The sequence below is a fragment of the Scardinius erythrophthalmus genome, assembly GCF_964197995.2.
Source record: "Scardinius erythrophthalmus genome assembly, chromosome: 5".
Classification (NCBI taxonomy): Eukaryota; Metazoa; Chordata; class Actinopteri; order Cypriniformes; family Leuciscidae; genus Scardinius; species Scardinius erythrophthalmus.
The window spans coordinates 21,292,987-21,313,480 of NC_138225.1; the positions used below are offsets into that span (position 1 = coordinate 21,292,987).

Genomic DNA, 20,494 nt, shown 5'->3' on the forward strand with positions numbered 1-20,494 from the left:
TATACCCTACTGTACAAAAGTTTGGGGTTGGTAAGATATTTAACGTTTTTGAATGAGCTCATTTATGTTCTGAAACTGTGACATGTTTTAAAGAATATGAAGTTCAAAAGAACAGCATTTACTTGAAACAGAATTTTTGGGTAAGAATGTGGAAGTCTTTGGTATCACCTTTGATACATTTAATGTGTCCTCGCTGAATAAAAGTATTAATTAATATAAAACATTTGAACAGTAGTTAGGAAACAAGTAATTTAGCAGACAGTTTTATCCAAAGTGCCTTCCAGTACGCTTATAGCAGGGAAAGTCCCGCTGCCTGGAGTAACCTGGAGTGAAGTAAGAGCACACTGACGATTAACAGCTCAGATTTAACCGCTATGCCAGTTTGATGTCCATCTCAGCACCCTTGTGAAACATTGCATTCACATAACGTGATACCACCTGACATGGTGACACGTGAGAACCATTGCTGTTTTAAGATGGTTGTCAGGCATTATATTTCACTGGCTGGCTGTACAGGAATTAAGCAGACATTTGATTTCTCAAATTAAATGTTTTTTTTTTTCATGGTGTAATCAACCAAATGGTGACATTAAAGTAAATTGATTCAGAAGCCAACAAACAGATGTTCCTGTTCATCATGTTAATGGGAAATGTCAACAACATGAGACATTTTCCAACACATTTAAGGCCACACATTTCAAACCATATTCAGTAACAAAATATTTTCTTTAAGAAAATGCAATACAGGGGCTTAGGCATATGACCCAAGATCTTAAACATGAAATGCCCATGTAGATTCTTACTTGGGTTGGGTTGAAGCAGCACCTCGGTCTGTCTGAAGATCTTTTCGGTCCAGTTTTTGGTGCAGTCTGCTCGAGCGATCAGGTTCTCCAGATGCGCATCTAACTCAGTCTTTTCTGCCTGGCCAAGCTTCTCCTCTGTGTACTGAAGAACACATGAAACAATTCAGACTGCCAAACCAGATGTTCATATCGGCAGCTCATATCTAACACTTTATTTCAGAATGCTAAACAAGATGTGCAAATGTTAGTCTGTTAACAAATAATGAGCAGCATTCTTGTACTCTTCAAAGAACGAATATTGTCAACAAGAAAAGGAGAAGAACTCTTACAGTTATTCACATGATTTGCTGGCATTATGACTTTCTTCCCATCAAAAAATAACAGGTCAAAAAAAGGCCAACATAATCATACATTACTAAAAAACGGTTCTCTGAGAGCAGGCCTAAAGTATATAGACATAATAGACAGTAATCTACAGCTCATATATGCACTGGCTCTGACTGCAGTAACTCCATGAGAAAACTATGGCTTTGAGTGATAATGATCTGCTCCCAAATAAATCCCTGACAGTACAGTAGTAGTGACTGGCTAAGCAGGGATGCTTAAGGTGATTGGCTGATAGGGATGGGGACACCCCCTCCATCTGGTCCCTAGACAGCAAACAGTGTTGAGTTCTTCTTTTGTTTACTGTTGTGTCTTCTCAGGGGAGAAATAACAAGAATAAAATGGAAGAGGGTCAGACAAGTGTTGTATGGCACAGGTTTGTTTGGGCCTTTGCAGATTATATTCACTTAATATCCAGACATGGAGGCTAAAACCTCAGTCAATGTTGAAATTCAGTAGCTAACAGCTGACCAAATGCTCTCTGGCTCTCCTGGAATAGAGCACTCCGACAAGGTGAAAAAAATATATAATGCTGGTGTTTGATATTTCACTCACACACAGGGAATACCCCTGCTGACTGAGCATAAAATTCAGGCTTAAGGTGAAAGAGGAAAAAAAAGGAAATATAAATCACATTTACACGCTGCGACTCAGCATGAAGGATTCCGTCTAGGCTACATCTACAGCTTTGAATGTATGTCATTTTCTTGATGACTAGTTTTATCTTTTCATACCACATGCAATGTCTTTGAATCATCACATATTGGTTCAACTTATCAGTTAATTATCAATCAAATAAAATTCTTGCATTTTGTATTAAAGTCCGTTTGAACTGGAAGCTGTGACCAACTTTACTTCAGTATTTTCAGAGTGAAACGGAACACTGAATGAGAAAAATAGTGGGCATGGCTTGTTTTTTTCCCACTGGGAATTAATTGGATCTAGAAAAGTAGGCGTTCCATTCAGCTCACTGTCAGGGGAGGCTATTCCAAAGGGGATGTACATTTACAGATTTTGATTAAATATTACAAAGACTTTTTTTTTTTTTTTTGGTGTGTGTGTGTTAAAGGAGAACTCCGGTCAATTTTAACATTGAGCTCATTATTTTGTACATTTGGAGTGCTGTCATTATAGAGAACAACGACAAAAATCGGTGTTGCCTACACCGTGTTATCCTCTTTTTAAAATGTGCACCCTGTTGACTTAAATGGGGCAAGTTTTAAACCTGCTTTTAGCTTTTGCACAGGTCATGTGAGTGATTCCTTCAGAGTGAACGCGGGTGAATCTGACTGGAGTAGATGTGAAAGATATGAATAAAAATGATGTTAATTCAGCCAGCGCACATACCTGTATTTACTTCCTGTTTTCGGTCGAAGTCCACAGTAGTCGATTGTCGAGTTCACGCGCATAGGTTTAGTAGCTATGATCACGCGCATGAACTCGACAATCGACTACTGTGGACTTCGACCGAAAACAGGAAGTAAATACAGGTATGTGCGCTGGCTGAATAAACATCATTTTTATTCATATCTTTCACATCTACTGCAGTCAGATTCACCCGCGTTCACTCCGAAGGAATCACTCACATTAGCTGTGCACTTGTAATGACACATCAAGGATGTTAAGAGGCTAAAAGCAGGTTTAAAACTTGCCCCATTGAGGTCAACAGGGTGCAAATTTTTAAAAGAGGATAACGGTGTAGGCAACACCGATTTTTGTCGCTGTTCTCTGTACTGACAGCACTCCAAATGTACAAAAAAATGAGCTCAATGTTAAAATTGACCGGAGTTCTCCTTTAACTTGCGAGGATGAATTGTTTACCATAAGACTAGTAATGTGCGCTAACAAAGTACATTTCATGCTGACTTTAATTGTATTTGTTTGTGATAACAGACCTATAAAAGGTGTATCCTTTAGAAATAATGAATCCATTTTACTGAAAATATAATCTGTCACAACATACAGACAGTTTCAGCCTAGAAAATAAATTATGAATATTGAAATGAATTAAAAAAAAGAAGTTTTTATGCCAAACCACCCACATCATGGAAACAGATTTAGTCACATACACACCAGCTGGTCAGACATCGTTCAGTGCTCTACATACAAGAAGGTCTATTAAAATGTATTAAGATCTCTCTGATGTTGTTCCAAAACCTTTAAGATTTTCTTCACAGCAATTAAATACTTAAATATTAATACTGCTTAAATAATAATAATAATCAATAAAGAAAACACAGAGTATCATCAAATGAGTGATAACAGCTTTGTGTAATGAACACAATGAAATGGAAATTTAAGAAATTACTCTGAAGATAGCATTTTTCTCATTTTTGGAGCCGTCCAATTGAACGGGTATCTCTTTCATTTTATGGGGGAAAAACAACAAGCATGAACAGTAGCAGAACATATTTTGTGTTCAGTGGAATAACCAAAGTAGGGGTTCAGGACAACATGAGGGGTGAGTAGGCCTAAATGATGACAATGTTTTCAATTTGTGGGTGAACTGTCCCTTCAAACTTTGTTAACTGTCTTGTGGTGATTATAACGGAGTATATACATTTTTTAATTAGCTGAATTTTTGGGGGGACAAACTACAACATAAGCACCTCTAAACATGCATCTTAAAAATAAAAACAATTAACTGTTCTCTAGTGAACGGTGAATACGCTGTAAGCGAGAATTCAGCTGGTGACTGTCACATGAACAGCCATTAATAATGGATACGGGCTTGGCTTGCGTCTATCGGCTTACAATGGCGAGGAAAATACAGATCATCGTAAAATGACATAAGGAGTGTTCGCTTGAACAATGGCAGATAAATTAGAATTTACAGAAAGCGACGTGTCTGAATAATCGCGTAAGAGTCCATAAAGGCAAACAGAGCGAAGCTGTTCGTCCAGTCATTCACTCGAGCTGCTGCGTTCATCCATCCTACTGAATTATACGCACGTCACTTTACGGCTGAACGCAACTCCCGTGAAGTAAACAGAAAGCACTGGGTCATTTCATACCTGAACAGCACGAGTGAAGAAGACGCCTGCATCGGACGCTAGTTTCTTGACATTGAAATCCATAGTGTCAGCGTTTTCACTGTGTGCGTTTCAGCAACATCAGCTTGTTGGTTGTCCCTGCAACGGGATCGACTGTGCAGGATGAGGCTGAATCGACAGCGCAACCTGGAGTTTAATGATCTTACCATCGGTTACATCAGCCATCCTCTACTCAGCCTGCTTTAACCCCTTTATTATTGTAGTTATTTTGAACACATAAAAAGTTATTTTGAGTATTGTAACCAAATAAAGTTCTTTAAAAAGTAGTTTTCATGAAAAAATAACTATTAAAAACAGATGTTTTCTGTGGTCTATGCAGGTCAAATCGGACCCATATTATTATTTTTTTAAAACAGACCTTCTACCAATGAACTTTTGGGATATAAGCTTTCAGGTTTGTTGTTGTTGTTGTTAAATATATGAATCAAACTTAACCCTAACATATATGACTTTTAGACCCCCACTAAAACCAGGCCTGCTGGTTTTTTTTTTTGTTTGTTTTTTTGTTTTGTTTTTACACACACAAATTGTATTATTATTATTGTTATAATATTCAATTAAAATATGTCGGCATACAACCCGGAGTCTATATGTTTGAACTGCTCTTTTTATATATAAAATAATGGAGGGGAGCAAAACAATGTGAATAGTGATTTATTTGCATTTAAGCCATGATGCATGCTGTAACGTTTCTTTTATTGGAAGCCATAAAATGTGCAGTTCAAAAGTATATATACCTCACTTACAGTATCTTACTTTTAGACAGAATACCTAAAAACTGTGCTCAAAACTGCTAGTTCCAGGGATATAAATCCACCATTTCATAATTTGCTGACAAATTGCTCAACACATATCTCATCTGTTCAAGGTGGGTTTCAATCGCATACAGTTTGATGTCTAACTAAAACTTTAAAGAAGAAAAGATCTTAAACATTCTTTTATTATACTGCATAAATATTTAAGGCAAGAAAACCATTCGAATGCCTACTTATGTAGCTTCACATAACAGATGCGGAAAATGAAAGACAGTATAAAATAAGGGACCCTGCTGCTGTTGATCATTTACTCTCAAAATCCTTTCTGATTCTCTTCAATGAATGGGATATATGTAATCAGTATTACATAATTCACCATTACATTCATCAAACATATTCATGTTTTCATCCCTATGCATCTTCAGCATTATGCAATGGTCACTGCACCATTACTTGCGTCTAACAATTTTAAATGAATACAACTTTAACTTTTGCATTTTCTGGAAGTACAGTGTTTAATCAAGTACTTTCATTAGCATCGTATTTATTTAAACAAAGCTATTCATACACGGACACTTCAAAACGGTCAACTCAAAAGCTGTCTTGTTTTCCAAGAGGTCTTATTTTATTTGGTATGGTCCTGAACCCACTGGCGCAGCCTGTGACAGTAAGCTGGAGGACTGACTGTGGAGAATGTTTGCCGTGGGTATCTCAGTCTTTTCCACCAATACTCAAGCCTCTTTTTGAAACCATAAACAGTGAAGATGTCAATAATTCCGATGAAGTAACGATGCTCTGATCCATCAATGACATGAAGCGGGTTCTTGAAGTTGGGAAGCAGTCTCCGGTTCTGGGCCTGGAACTCTTGTAGATCGACTGAATCTGTTCCCATCCTACTGGGTTGCTCAATTTTGTCTCCCTCTATGCTTCTACAGTCCGTTCCTCCATTGCCACTGTGCATTTCTGTTGTGTGACACTGTGTTGTTGCACAATTTAATTCTGCGGAGAGGAGTGTGGAGTCTTCCTCTGCCACCACCCCAGGAACAGTGGTTGATGCAGCATGTGTAGGACTAGATGTTGCATTCACTGACCTAACAACCAGTCAGAGAGGAACACATTCGATCAAAATATGTGGCTGTCTGTCGTTTAATTCTGAATTAAAGCTCTTGGTTTTTCTGCAGCAGATTTTTTCACCTGAATTTTTCATGCTTTTAAAGGAATAGTTGGAACACAAACAGAGATGTTTTGTTCACGCTGCTTTTCTCCATACAATGTAAGTGAATGGGGACCAAAAACATCACACTCCTAAAAAGCCATAAAAGTAGCCAATACTGAAGTCATATGACAACTTTAAAATTTAAGTGTTCATTGAAAAGCTTGACAGTCCGTGATCACTGTTCACTTTCATTGTATGGAAAAGCAGCTGGGACATTCTGCTATAAATATGTCCTTTGGTTTCTATGGAAGAGACATAGACAGAGACAGAGTCATAAAGGTTTCAAAAGACAATGAAATAAAATGAAAAATGTTTGGGTGAAATATAAGTTTAGAAGTTGGATATATACAGTATATGAGATGATGTTTAATGAATGATGGAATGGTAGACATGGCTATTATAGTTTAGTTTAGTCATTTAGTTTGTGTTATTTCTCTGAGTCATTACTTTAAAAATGACATTAAATCTAGATATTATTTGTCTACATGCCTGCCTTCTATTGGCCATTTGGAGAAGGAGAAGGATCTGGAAACAGATGTGAACATGAACATTCACAGTCAGGGAAAAGCCTGTTATCCTTAAATACTGAAATAGAGATACGAGGCAGCAGAAAGAAACTTCTTGAAGGAAATATTGTTTCTGAACCATGTCAACAGTGGAAGCATAATTAAACATCAGTTTTCTGCACTTAATCATATAAAGTTTATCTCTATCATTTGTGTGCACATCAGTCAAGCATGAGTAGTTCAGCTGAATATGTGGGATAGTGTTGACTAGTCATAAGCATCTGTGTACTGTCTGACTGTGTAAAGAATAGCAAACTGCACCAACCTTGAGACTTACTATAATTGAGATTACTATAATCTCCACTGTTACAGTATCTATTCAACACAATTTAAGTAATCAGTGTGTTGAGATAAACGTCTCATTTTGAAGGCTGCCCCCTCCAGAGGTTGCATTTGTTGGCTGAATACTTCATTGAGGATGTCTCATTTCAGAGAAGAATAACTATTGCTATTCCTTATGAGGCATTCATTACTGTAATTTCTTTCTTCCTTTGGAATGTAATAGATACTTTTCTGAAATGAGGCAAATGTGCAGCTTTCGAAATGAGAAAAACATTATAGGACAATATAACACTGGCATCTTCCTTAAAGGAACACGCCAAATTTTTGGGACTTTAGCTTATTCACCGTATCCCCCAGAGTCAGATAAGTCCATACATACCCTTTTCATCTCCATGCGTGCCGTAACTCTGTCTGGCGCACCCACCGCTAGCCTAGCTTAGCACAAAGACTGGAGGTCAACGGCTCCAGCTAGCATAAAATAACACCAACATGTTGTGATTTTTATAGTCACAGCGTGTACAAATAACAAGGTCACACGAGACACAGCCATCTTCAAACCGTATACATACTGGGAACTATATTCTCAGAAGGCGAAGCACTGCTTCTTGGGCAGAGTGATTTGCTCGCAGGCTAGCGTTAGGCTAGCGGTGGGTGCGTCAGACAGAGTTACAGCACGCTTGGAGATGAAAAGGGTATGTATGGACTTATCTAACTCTGGGGGATATGGTGAATAAGCTAAAGTCCCAAAAAGTCGGCATGTTCCTTTAAGGTTTCCATTCACTATACATTAACCCTCACTTTTCAAAACACAGTCACACCTTGATTGTTTATGGGAATAGTAATAGTGTACATTAACTTCCCTGAAATAGTAACAATAAAAATTAGATTTAGGTTATTTAGATCTTATTTGTAATACAGTATGTACAGAATATACACAAGCAGACCTTCCTTAAAAACATCTTTGTAAATGTCTGTGGTTGTTTATGGATGACTATATGCATGGTATACTAAACTTTACTATGCTCACTTTTTGGTACGCATGATGAGTGTTCCGAAAGAGAGAGTCTGGCTGAGTTCATCCTGGTGCAGGGGCTGATGGGCCAGCAGGAGGCTGTAGTCTAACACATTGAGTGTCTGAAGAAAGGCTGTGTCGATCTCCACCTGACGCAGGAGCCAAGGACGCTGTTGATCTGTCATATGAACAAGGAGCTATAAGATTGAATGTAATGGTGCAGATGAAGTCTACAGCACGTATCCTTTGCCAACAAGGAACTGACCTTACCTAACTGAATGAACTGTCCTTCAAAATTAAGATCTTTTAAAACAACAATGATCTGGTTGCCTTCAGGGGCCGGGTCTGTCCACCGGCTCATCTCACAGCCCTTTATATCATACCTTAAACATTGAGACAGAAGGATGAATGTAAAGCTAGGAGGAGGAGTAAAGGAGAAGGTGGTGGGAGTGATGGATTAGATCATCAGTGCAAGCCAAAAAAACAGCTAAAGGGCAATGCAATTTAATGGTCAATAAGTGCAAGGCTGTGGATTACAGTAGGTCAAAAGCAAAGTTCCATATGTGATAGGGAAATGAGAAACATTAAATATTTACAGGACTGATAATGGACAGAGCGATAACACCATTTCCATTTATAACACACAGCAAGTCTTACCTTGCAGTGATTCTGTCATCAGGGTAAAATACACTTTGCATCACAATAAAGTACTTCTGCACACAGGAAACCAATAGAGTTTTATAACATGTACCTTCGGGGTCCATAAAATAATAAATAATATTGACAGGAAATTGAAGATATTTAATAAATGAAATAATTACCATCCTCTGATGTGCAATTTTGATTCTGTGAACACCTGTTCATGAATAAAGCATGACAATTTCTTTCGAATTTAGGGTTTTAAGTCGTCTCATCATGCATTACACATTTAATTTTATAATGCATATGAACTATATAAAATAATTGTCCAGCAACATTTGCTAAAGTTAATTTACCAGCTGCCAGCTTCTCACCCAAAAATTTGACGAGCAGAGAGTGTGGGTACTTCTCCAGATGTTCCATGTAGATTCTCAAGTTAGACAAGAGAAATCGCACTTCTCTTTTACTCTGTGTCTTTAAGAAGAACCGCTTGTCATTACTGGACAGAGGAGAGAGAAATGTGTGTTAAAGGACATTTGGTTTGATATCAAACAAACATATTGATATTACAAACTTTACTTACAGATACAGAGAGGGTCAGAGAGTTTTTTTGTTTGTTTTTTGAAAAACTGACCTGTCTCGTACAGTATGTTCACCATCAAAAATACAGTACAAAGTAATTTTGTGAAATTGCATTACAATTTAAAATAGCTGTTTTCTATTCTAATACTTTTAAAACGTAATTTAATCCTGTAACAGCAACGCTGAATTTTCAGCATCATTACTTCAGTCTTCAGTGTCACATGATCCTTCAGAAATCATTATAGTATGCGGATTTTCTGCTTTAAAACTAAAATTTCTTATTATTATCAATGTCGACACAGCAGCTTAACACAGTACATCTGTGGAAACCATGATACATTTTCCTCAGGGTTCTTTGATGAATAGAAAGCTCAAAAGAACAGCATGTTAGATGCGATTAATCACATCACAGCACTATGTATATACACACCAATGCCTCTATCGATGTGATTTCTCCCATTAGTTCCTCTACGAGCAGTCTGTCTCCTCTTTATGCTGTCTCTGTTGCTTATGCTCCTGCAAGCGAAAAACATTTGTGCTGACTCACGTTAGAAAGAAGTCTGCCTTGCTCTTGGAATTGCTGATAAATTGCAGGTAGCTGCCTTCGGAGGAGAGGGACTGCTGGTATCCCTTCTCTGTCATCCCCAGGGAGCGCCGCAGACTGGCGAACACCGGCCCAGCATACGTCTCCATTCTGAACTCCTTCACACAGTCACAAACACAACAGATGAGATTCAGTAGAAATTATACGTACAGATCTTATGTATAATTCAAGCAAAACAAGCCAATGCTAAACAGCTGCTTAGTTATTACGTCACATTTTGTCCAGTAAAGCAAAAAATGCTAAAATTGCAGTAAGCAGTGTCCGCTTTTTCCTTTAATGTACATGTACCTTATGGATTTGAGTAACCTCCAAATTGTAGTCATCTTCACACAGCTCATCCTAAAAACAAAATATATGACCATTAATGATAAGTATTCATGTAGTAGAACATGCTTTTGCAGGCAATGTTTTTCTTTTTGTTGTTTAAGTGTGTGAGAGAGATGCTTTAAGCCCTGGACAACAGGCAGCACATTCATGAGTCATACTGCTGCATAAGCAGACTGGATTCAATGGAATCTGGGGTCTGCAACATCATCTGTGTGTGTGTTTGTTAGCGATCGAGCACATGACTATGAGTGCCACCACACTACAAAACAGGGCGACAATTTACAAATAAGGTCTTAATGCATTTACTAACATGAACAAATAATTAATACAAATGTTCACGTTAGTTCACAGTGCATTAACTAATGTTAACAGATACAACTTTTGACCTTAAAAATATATTAGTAAATGTTCCGATTAACATTAACGATGATAAATAAATGCTTTGTTTTAAGTATTTTTCATTGTTAGTTCATTATATCTGACATGCATCAATTATCAATTATACATTACCTTAGACATGAAAAGTATCTTGTTCATCTAAAATACACTAAAGCTTAGATATTATACTTATGATTATTATTTACTTATGCCATTTAACCATCTGCATTCTACATGGTCTCTTATTCATGGTTAACAAGAAGCCACTGATTTTAGCTTTAACATTTCTGCCCTCTGTTGTGGTACTGTAGCACTGTGAGAAACATTGCATTGTTTGAATTCTGTCCCTCCTCCCCAATGCGTGCACAGTACAATGGTGTTTGTTACCGAAACACTTGGTTACTCTTCCACTCCCCCTGCTCTGTTACTATTGAGCAAATTACCAGGATAAAAACAGCTCTAATCAAGCTAAAACATTGCGTGGTGCCTTTTCAGCACCACAAACACACAGTCTCCATGGAGAGAAATAGGCTCCTCTCTACGGAGGTTAGCCCGCATACTAATTAATGTCAAATGGAACATGTCTGTCTCCTTGGAGGGGTTTGATCATGCCAAGCATTTGTCTCTCGCACATTTATTCAATATGCACTTCAACACTGAAAATGTAATGTGAGCTGAATTGCTTATTTCCACGTGACTGTATTTTGGTTTTGATTACATGATTCCAAACCTGTTTGATTACAATCATCACTGTACATATAAATGTATTCATAAAAGTTTGAGTGGTGGGTATGCTAACACTCATTATTATTTTATTAAATTAATAAAGAAACATTAAAACAATAAAGAAAATCTAAAATAGATTTTCTTGGTGAAATTTTAAAATAGCTTTGTGAATAGGCAGAAATATATATATATATATATATATTATTTTATTTTTTCAGAAGGAAATTCGGTTTTATATATCTTGGACCCCAAGGAAGGCTCTAGAAACTCTAGCTTGACTGCATTTCCTCTCTGTAATCTTTACCTGAAAACGGAAAAAGTGATAATCAATAGGGACTGGATGGGGTGTAGGTTCATAAACATGGGAATACTCACAGGTAAAGGGTTGTCAATGGTGTTCTGCACAGCAGCAAATAGCCCTTCCTTCATCATACAGGTGAGACTGTAGAACTCATGTTGCTGGTCAATCTCAAACAGACCCAGCAGTTTCAATTGCTGCCTCAGTCCACCCCACCGTTTCCTCTTCACTGTACGACTGTGTCGCCTCACACTTGGCCCTGACGTCTCCATCTACAACATACAATAGCCACGTAGTTCAATACAGCACACCTACAAACAACTTGCAAATCCTTAGTAGAAACCACATGCAGACAGGTGTAAGGTTTGTTTACTGACTCTGATATCTTACATTTTATCAGTATTTTTGGTAAAAGATGGAACTGGAAGCTTGGGGGAGGGGGGGATTTTTGTGTGCGTGTGTGTGCATGCATGTATTTTTTATATACAATATTAAACTTATATTCAAATTGTTGAATATGTATATTTTACATAAATAATAATAATAAAGTGAGAAGTTATTACTGCACTCCATACTCATGTTATGATGGCAAGGATTTGTCATCATCTTGAAACTGGTAGAAGTCTGTCTCACAGACAACAGATAAACAAGTCAAAATCTATTTCTATTCAAGTGTCTTGGAGGTCTTAATGTGTGGTCACTCAGACAGGAAAATACTAAGTGATTTGAAATCTGTCTTTATTATTGAATGCAGCATCATCATGGGAGAACACAAGAGCCCCTGCAGCGGTTCACAGCACAAATATAACATGCCATTAGTTGCGATAAATGCACTGCTCTTTAAATACATCAGTATTTTGTTTGCACGCAAGGAAATCATAGTTGTTAACCACTGTAGACAATTTTGCCTCACAGTTCAAGCCTGTTCGGTTTGTCCTCCCAACTGTAATGTGCCTAAATGGGGTTTTCACCACTGTCAACTGAATGCCAGAGAAATTTTGAATCAGAAGTTTATTTGTTTCCAGTAATGGTAATCAGCTGTTCTGTATGAAGAAATTCAATTTTCCAATCTCGTTGCAGATTTTTCCCTCTGCCTGTGGCTTAAAAAGACCTCTGTCATCAGATCCTCGTATGAAGGACAGAATTAAGAGAAAGCCAAGTCCGAAATAAAGTTATAAATATATATATATATAATTGTGAATCAGGCATGGCTAATAGCCTATTTGATGTAGCCTACATTTTAACAAACAGAACATTTTAAAACAGGAAGACGTTTGAACTGTCAGAGGAACTTGAGTTTACGTTCACTTCGACAAAAATGAATAGAATAGTCTAATAAATAAAGATATTATGTACGTACCTCAGTGCGATTCATTATGGGGTCACTAATACATTTCGTCGTCCGTGAAGATCAGAGCACGGTTTCTGTCCTCGCGTGACATGACACGGCCAGTGTGTGTGTGTGTGTGTGTGTGATGAGCCGCTGCTCGCGCTCGATCAGTCTCTCATCACTGCAGCGGCCCATCCCACAACACAACACAGCAGCACAGACACACACACTGTTACTGAATACATGCACCACAACTACTAACTGACAAACACAGTACAGACAAAACTAAATAGTGATTATGAATATATTGGTCTACACGTTTTAAATATACATTTATACATATTATATATAATATAGCCCACTATATAAAATGCAAAGTAACGTCACATGTCGAGAAATAAATCGATGTCATACAATTCTTGAATAGTTTATGATACATGACACGCATTGTATAAGTTAGATAGATAGATAGATAGATAGATAGATAGATAGATAGATAGATAGATAGATAGATAGATAGATAGATAGATAGATAGATAGATAGAGTAATACATATAAAATGGGTGAGAAAAACAAACACATGGCATTGTACTAAATGTTGCATATTTTTATTATTTTTATGTTGGATTGTGTATGGTTTTACAGAAAGTTCTCTTTCTCATTCTTTTTAGATTATTGTCCTAAATTATTTTGCTGCTAGAGGCAAGCACTCTACCTTATAAATATGTTTATTTACAACATAAGAGAACAGTTGCAACAATCCTCAACGTAAAGCATGATTTTAAAAAATACTATATTCCATTTAGATGCCATCCAGATACAAAGTACACCCATATCTTCCCCATTGTCTTAGGTGCCGGAATTATGATCTCGTGTATTATTTGCCTTTAACTTCCTGATTATGGAAATAATTCTCCAAAGCTGAACATCTAACTAGTGTGGTCTTAAGTCAAGGTTGTGGAGACGGGATGTACAAAACTCAGTTAGACTACTGTTTAACTAAATGTTCATTACTGCTTTTGGCTACTAAAATGATTTTTATTTTACTAAACACGTGAACATGACTGGAATCCAGGATAGCAGCTTCACGTGGCAGTGTACATGAAGTGGTACATGAGTGAAATCAACACAGTTTGTTCTTCTGACCAGAGAAATCACAGCAGCATGAAGGGTCTTAATCCATTTTCTTAGGCTTTCGATTCTTCCATGTTACGACTCCTATGAAGGTGCCTGAAAAAATGAAGGTAAATTTGATCACTAGATTAAACAGAGAAACATTTTCTGTTTAAAACTTTTTCTTGCAATCTAATAAAGATTTAGTGGTTAAATCTTGTCTCTTGTACTGAGGCATGAGTAATTAACATGGTTGTACTGTTGAATTTAATAAATAACATTTTTATTAAGTCCATATACTGCTCATTTCTTTATCGGTGACATATTGCTTGCTTTACTTACCAACAACTAGTAAGAGGATTAATGCTGCGACTCCAGGAAGTATGACTGAATATTCTCGTGGAAGAAAATAGCTGTGGATCACATGGTCACTGTCTACGAATGGCTGGAACAAGGACAGAAGAGTTTGCATCAATGTTTGATCACTTCAATATTTGTTCAGTAGCATATGAAAAAAAGCATGTCTTAAGAAAAAAAAAAAACACTTACCAAGACTATGACCCAAATAGTGTAATATGTGAACAGTAACAGACTAAAGCCAACAAGTCCAAAGCCAACAGCTTGATCTGCTCCAGTTGCCTGAAAATAAATATTTTTTAGGGTTTGGCTCACAAATAAGTGCAAATTACATTATAAAGTCTCACTTTCCTAATATACAGTACCAGTCAAAAGTTTGGAAACATTACTATTTTTAATGTTTTTGAAAGAAATCTCTTATGCTCATCAAGCCTGCAGTTAAAAAAAAAAAAAAAAAAAAAAAAAAAGTAATATTATGAAATATTATTACAATTTAAAATAAAGGTTCTCTTTTTTAATATATTTTAAAATGTAATTTATTCTTGTGATGCAAAGCTGAATTTTCATCAGCAAGTACTCCAGTCTTTGGTGTCTTATGATTCTTCAGAAATCATTCTAATATGCTGATTTGATACTCAGTTATTATCAATGATGGAAACAGTTGTGCTGTTTAATATATTTTTTTGGATTAGGCTACTTTTTTCAGGATTCATTGATGAGTAAAACGTTAACAGCATTTATTCATAAAAACAGCATTTATTCAAAATAAAAACATTTCTAACAATATAAATCGTTACCATCACCTTTTATCAATTTAACGCATCCTTGTTGAATTAAAGTATTAATTTCTTAAAAAAAAATAGTTATTGTTCCCAAACTTTTGAACGGTAGTGTATATTGTTACAAAAGATTTCTATTCTAAATAAATACAGTTCTTTTTAACTTTTTATTCATCAAATAATCCTGAAAAAAGTATCTCAGGTTATAAAAAAAATATTAAGCAGCACAACTGTTTCCAACATTGATCATGAATCAGCATATTAGAATGATTTCTGAAGGATCATAAGACACCAAAGACTGGAGTACGTGCTGATGAAGATTCAGCTTTGCATCACAAAAATAAATTACATTTTAAAGTATATTAAAAAAGAGAACCATTATTTTAACTTGTAATAATATTTCATAATATTACTGTTTTTTTGTTTTACTGCAGGCTTGATGAGCATAAGAGATTTCTTTCAAAAACATTAAAAATAGTAATGTTTCCAAACTTTTGACTGGTACTGTATATATATAAATATTACATTTTTAAAAAATTAACATTTTGGCTTTTAAATGTTCTCCAGACTGAGAGAAACAAATGATAACTCAAGTTTAGCTTGCAAAAATGGAGTGGTGCAGGGATTAAGTCAAAACACAAAAGACTAATCATTAAAATAAGGTCTGACACTGTAGTAAATATAACTTGACGATACTTGAAGTTTTTTTTATAATCGAACGTTTTGCTCTAATCAACAACGTAAACTACACAGTCACACAACAAAAGTTATTTAAATAAACATAACAGCTTCAAACGTTCAAGTATCGTCAAGTTATGTTTACCACAGACCGTATTTCCCTCATAAATTGAAAACAACAGACAAAAAACATTATAAAATCCCATAGGTTTCCCAATTTTGAGGGAACGTTTTGACGTCATCCCTGCACTACTCCACGTATGGCGTATATGAAGGATATCTAGTACTGAATGTCTGATTCTACTGCATTCAACAGCAGTCATAAAGAAATGAACAAATATATAATATTGAAGTTGAACAAATAACTATTTTTGTTTTGGTGAATTATGTGTCACAACGAACTATACAGTGTGAAACGTGTATCATATTTATCCCAGTTACTAGAAAGTTAGACAAACAATGCGGCGCCCTATAAAGTGTAATATTAATATATTTAAAATGAAAACGACAAAGACATAACACTTTTACATCCATTCAGTTAATCTTACCATTATGGACGTGCCACTTCCGTATGCAACCAAAATTTATGAAATCTACTTCCGACTAACAACGGAAGTCGTGCTAGGAAATGTAGGTTTTTTTTTTATCTCTTCACCACACGAGGGCGCTCAAAGACAAATGTTTACTGGTTAGAAGCAGTGCTAGGCGAACGTCTCTCAAGCGGTGTGTTTATTTCAGTTTTCTTTTTGTTTTAACCCGTTATAAATTAACAACAGGAGAGGAAACATAAAAGAGCATCATCCTCCTTCAAGTTAAGTTTCACAAAAAATATAAAAGATGTTAAATGACAGAACTGGTATCATCTGCATCAGCGGGTTGTTATAATTTATTATGTCTACGTGTCAAATAAACTAAGTTAAACTTTCAGAGGAACTAAGATTAGTAAAGTAATGTCCGGTTTCACAGACAGGGCTTAGATTAAGCCAGGATTAGGCCCTAGTTTAATTAGGATATTTAAGTATCTTTTATAAATATGCTTATATATTTATGCTTTAAAAAAACATTACTGGTGTGCATATTGAGACAAAACAATGGCACCGACGTATTTTAAGATAAGTGAGTGAAAGTTGCTTTCAGTTAAAACAGCTCAAACATGCATTTTAGTCTGGGACAAGGCTTAAGCCTTGTCTGCGAAACTGGGGGCAAGTAAATTAATTCTAATTCAAAGACTAAACAAAATGGGACAGTTTGGAGACATTCAGTTTCAGCCTCATTTCTAGCAAATAAAAATGAGTTTTAAACTGCACGTTTATTTTGCGTTTGGACACGTATTCTGTATGCTGGCAATGAAAAATACACAATTCACAAGTAAATCATTCATAATTAGCTGGATGTTGTTAAATAAGTCACACAAACAAAGATTGTGTATTATGATATCCAACATTATCTTTATTTCCCCAAAATATTACACATAGACAACCTCATCAGACAGTTACATTAAAGAAAGAAACATTCACATTTAAGTGTAGAAATATAGTTCCGGTCCATCGTTAGAAAGTATCCTCTCCATGCATGAAACCAAACATAAGACCAAGAAAACTTTGGAGAAACACCACATTATGTGTGATCTTAAAATAGAAATATTTGTCACAATCAGAAAAATACATTTATTTCCATAGTACTTTAGTGGTAAATTCATTTATACGTTATATATTTTTTAAGAAATCTCCAGAATATAATTTATTTCCTAATGAACGTTGCTGTTATTAAAATGGATGTTAACATGAAAAGCTTTCTGTAAGTGCATAGCTTAAATCCTTTACGATAGTAAAGGAGAAATGCAGATCAACATTCTGGAGAATGTGAGTGACATTAGTTAGTCCTCAGTATTTAAGTGCTGCTGTAGTGAATATATATATATATATTAAAACCTAAACTGAAAACCTTAGATTGTGTGTGTACATATATATATATGTACACACACAATCTAAGGTTTTCAGTATCCTGGAGCCTGTGCCACTCAGTGTAGTTCATACATGCATATATTTTGCTGGGTTCCATTTGGTCTTTTTAATTCTTTTCTTTAAACTGATAAAATACAATATGATGATTTACATGAATGAACACGTATCAAGTGAACAACATCATTTTTAAAGAAAACAAGGGATCCAGATTACTGAAATGTAAAATTTATAATAAATTACATCATCTGTCTTGCATCCAACATGAACTTTTGCATATAGACCCCCAGTCAGCTCCCTGCAACAGCATTTTAAATAGATCAAGTAAATTATACACACGCACACATACAACACACACACACACACACACACACACACACACACACACACACACACACACACACACACACACACACACACACACACACACACACACACACACACACACACACACACACCTACATAAGAAAGATCACAGATTAGTCAATTATGACTAAAAACATCAACATTATAAAAGTCTTTGTTAGAGAAAGAGAGAGAAGAAAGAAAGAGAACAATAATCACAGATGGTCATTGTTTCATGCCATCACAAATGTTAGACAATAAAAATATTTTGAATCAAGGTTGAGGGGAAAAAATCCCACACAATTTTTTTTTTAAATGAACCAGCCAGCTGGTTCGAAAAAACAGATATGACAGAACAGAGTTATTGTTCTTAATAGCTAATAAAGTAGACAACAGGTACAAAGAGTAAAGAACAAAAACATTTAGATACGTTTTTCAGTGTCTTTAGAGAATCCCTTTATACTAGCTAATTAGAAACATCCAGAACACTAGGCTTTATCAGGCTGCATAACTACCGTATATATTTTGCCCTTTCAAAGTTAGTGTTACTTTAAATTTCCAGGAGTACTAATCCTGCAGAGAAGCAGCTGGAACATGCCACAGACTCATTTGTTACGTTAAAACGGCATGAATAATAACAATAATAAACAAAGTTAATTCATATACATTTAAAACTTTTAAATGTGAACAGTGATTCTGTTTAAGCATGTAATATTTTAAGCCACTGGACAGGTGAAATATTTAAGGGCCAATTCCCTGAACAAACTCAAAAATGGGCTGTCACAAAACAACGGGCCCACATTGCACTTTTCTCTCAACTGACAAAAAAAAGTGTGCGATATGAGTATTAAAAAAACTCACAATGTCAGTTTTTACTGTGGTCAATGCTCTCAGATCAACTGAGAAAGATTCATGCCCATCATTAAGGTCATGAATTAGATGACAAACAAGCAGTGCATGACAGAGAAACAGAAAACTGGTCTTTCCGTTCTGTTTCACTGTCATGCCTATTGTACACTGTTTCCTAGGGCACACCAGGTGCTGGTCAGAAACACAGTTGCCAAGGACAGACGTGTGACTATGAGTCACTGTCTCTGATCTAGTTCTAAAAACAATGCAATTATTCAGCTGTGTCTTACAACAAGGACTCTACAAATCATTTGCTCTTGCTTCTGAATACACCATCTCACTAGGATACAAGTCATTCGAACATTTTGATACTGACAAGAACCCTAGCGAGAGAATGCCACGATCGGCTTGGGGCTGTACTGTTGTGTTGTGTGTACCGGGTCACACAAATATTTGAAGCTGAAACATTGGAATAGTGAAAGAGAAATACTGACAGACTGAGTTAGAAACTGGGAATTTTACTGAAAGAGAATGTGAAAGTGAAAAAGAGGGGGGCAGTACAGTATATTTCTGTATTTCATGTATACCAGTCCAGCTGGAACATGTGTAAGCAAACCCTTGCCCACCTCTGACAAAAAAGCACAAGTGTTGAGATACTAAAATGGTTATATGGGGAGAATGGTTTTCTCTGCCTCAGACATACTTGTATGGCCAGCCATACATGATTTCGGGCAATGTTTACCACAGGCCAATCGACTGGTTACTGAATTATTACAATGTATGTGAGGGCAGATTTTAGTGGTGTGTATATAACAGGGGCAAGAAATGCATCACAAAGAAATAAAAGAGATTAAATGACCTCTCTTTAAAACATGAAATAGTATATGAAAATCTGAATTTCCGTCTAAATCCTTTGGACTGCCCTCATATTTCACAGTGTTAGACTGAAGTTCCCATCGTGCCTCACTTCTTAAGGCATTTCAAGTAGTTTGTGTTCTCAGAATCTGCTGTAAATATTTACGCTTATTAATTATTTAAATAAAAAAAAAAACGTACCCACCACCATTTTCATCAGCGTTACGGTTGTAATATGTCAGACCCACAAGATGAGCAAGTTGTAAAGTTAGTTGCCTACTCTGACATACAGTCCCTTTCTTGCTCTCTCCATCATTTAAAAATAAAAAAAACATGCAGGTTTGTGAAAGAGTGACCGCCGTGTCCACAGAGTTCTAATGGCTCTCAATCACCACCGGTTCAAAAACACCCGCAGACACCCTGCCAAAGAATAAAAGACCCATATCACACATGATACTGAAGCATAACTGTCTGAGTACAATTATGTTGCTGAAACCAGTTATTTTAAATTCTAATATTACTATTGTTACTGTATTTTTGAACAAATGAATGTAGCCTTGGTGAGCATAAGGGACTTCTTTCAAAAACATTAAAAAAACCTT

At 36.0% G+C, this 20,494-nt stretch overlaps 4 protein-coding genes across 11 annotated transcripts in view; all 4 read right to left on the reverse strand.

Moving 5' to 3' along the window:
• Window positions 1–4,403, reverse strand: part of sh3glb2b (SH3-domain GRB2-like endophilin B2b) — a 29,732-nt gene extending 25,329 nt beyond the window's left edge. For 4 of the 7 annotated variants that reach the window (XM_081365070.1, XM_081365069.1, XM_081365068.1 and 1 more), the window contains exons 1-2: window positions 4,202–4,396; window positions 804–945 (exon numbers count right to left, since the gene is read on the reverse strand). In XM_081365070.1, coding sequence (XP_081221196.1) covers window positions 804–945; window positions 4,202–4,264 — 205 coding nt within the window. In that variant the 5' untranslated portion in view covers window positions 4,265–4,396. Of the gene's footprint in view, window positions 1–803; window positions 946–4,201 lie in introns of all 7 variants that reach the window. The other 3 variants (XM_081365066.1, XM_081365065.1, XM_081365064.1) reach the window with 1 other exon arrangement.
• Window positions 4,404–4,878: 475 nt separating this feature from the next.
• pip5kl1 (phosphatidylinositol-4-phosphate 5-kinase-like 1) lies at window positions 4,879–13,189 on the reverse strand. The gene is made up of 10 exons (XM_081365146.1): window positions 12,986–13,189; window positions 11,703–11,897; window positions 10,185–10,235; window positions 9,840–9,994; window positions 9,085–9,209; window positions 8,893–8,927; window positions 8,729–8,784; window positions 8,342–8,454; window positions 8,087–8,249; window positions 4,879–6,086 (listed from the first exon to the last, which is right to left on the reverse strand). Exons 1-10 carry the CDS (start codon window positions 12,998–13,000, stop codon window positions 5,621–5,623), a joined length of 1,374 nt encoding a protein of 457 aa, XP_081221272.1. The 5' UTR covers window positions 13,001–13,189; the 3' UTR covers window positions 4,879–5,620.
• Window positions 13,190–13,367: 178 nt separating this feature from the next.
• On the reverse strand, window positions 13,368–16,480 carry dpm2 (dolichyl-phosphate mannosyltransferase subunit 2, regulatory). The gene is made up of 4 exons (XM_081364717.1): window positions 16,431–16,480; window positions 14,618–14,707; window positions 14,411–14,513; window positions 13,368–14,185 (listed from the first exon to the last, which is right to left on the reverse strand). The coding sequence occupies exons 1-4, from the start codon at window positions 16,431–16,433 to the stop codon at window positions 14,130–14,132; spliced, it is 252 nt and encodes an 83-aa protein (XP_081220843.1). The 5' UTR covers window positions 16,434–16,480; the 3' UTR covers window positions 13,368–14,129.
• Window positions 16,481–17,303: 823 nt separating this feature from the next.
• The window catches only part of eeig1b (estrogen-induced osteoclastogenesis regulator 1b), a 41,424-nt gene continuing 38,233 nt past the window's right edge, over window positions 17,304–20,494 (reverse strand). The window contains exon 13 of one of the 2 annotated variants that reach the window (XM_081366781.1): window positions 17,304–20,312. In XM_081366781.1, the coding sequence (XP_081222907.1) occupies window positions 20,267–20,312 (46 nt within the window). In that variant the 3' untranslated portion in view covers window positions 17,304–20,266. The remainder of the gene's footprint in view (window positions 20,313–20,494) is intronic. The other variant, XM_081366780.1, reaches the window with a different exon arrangement.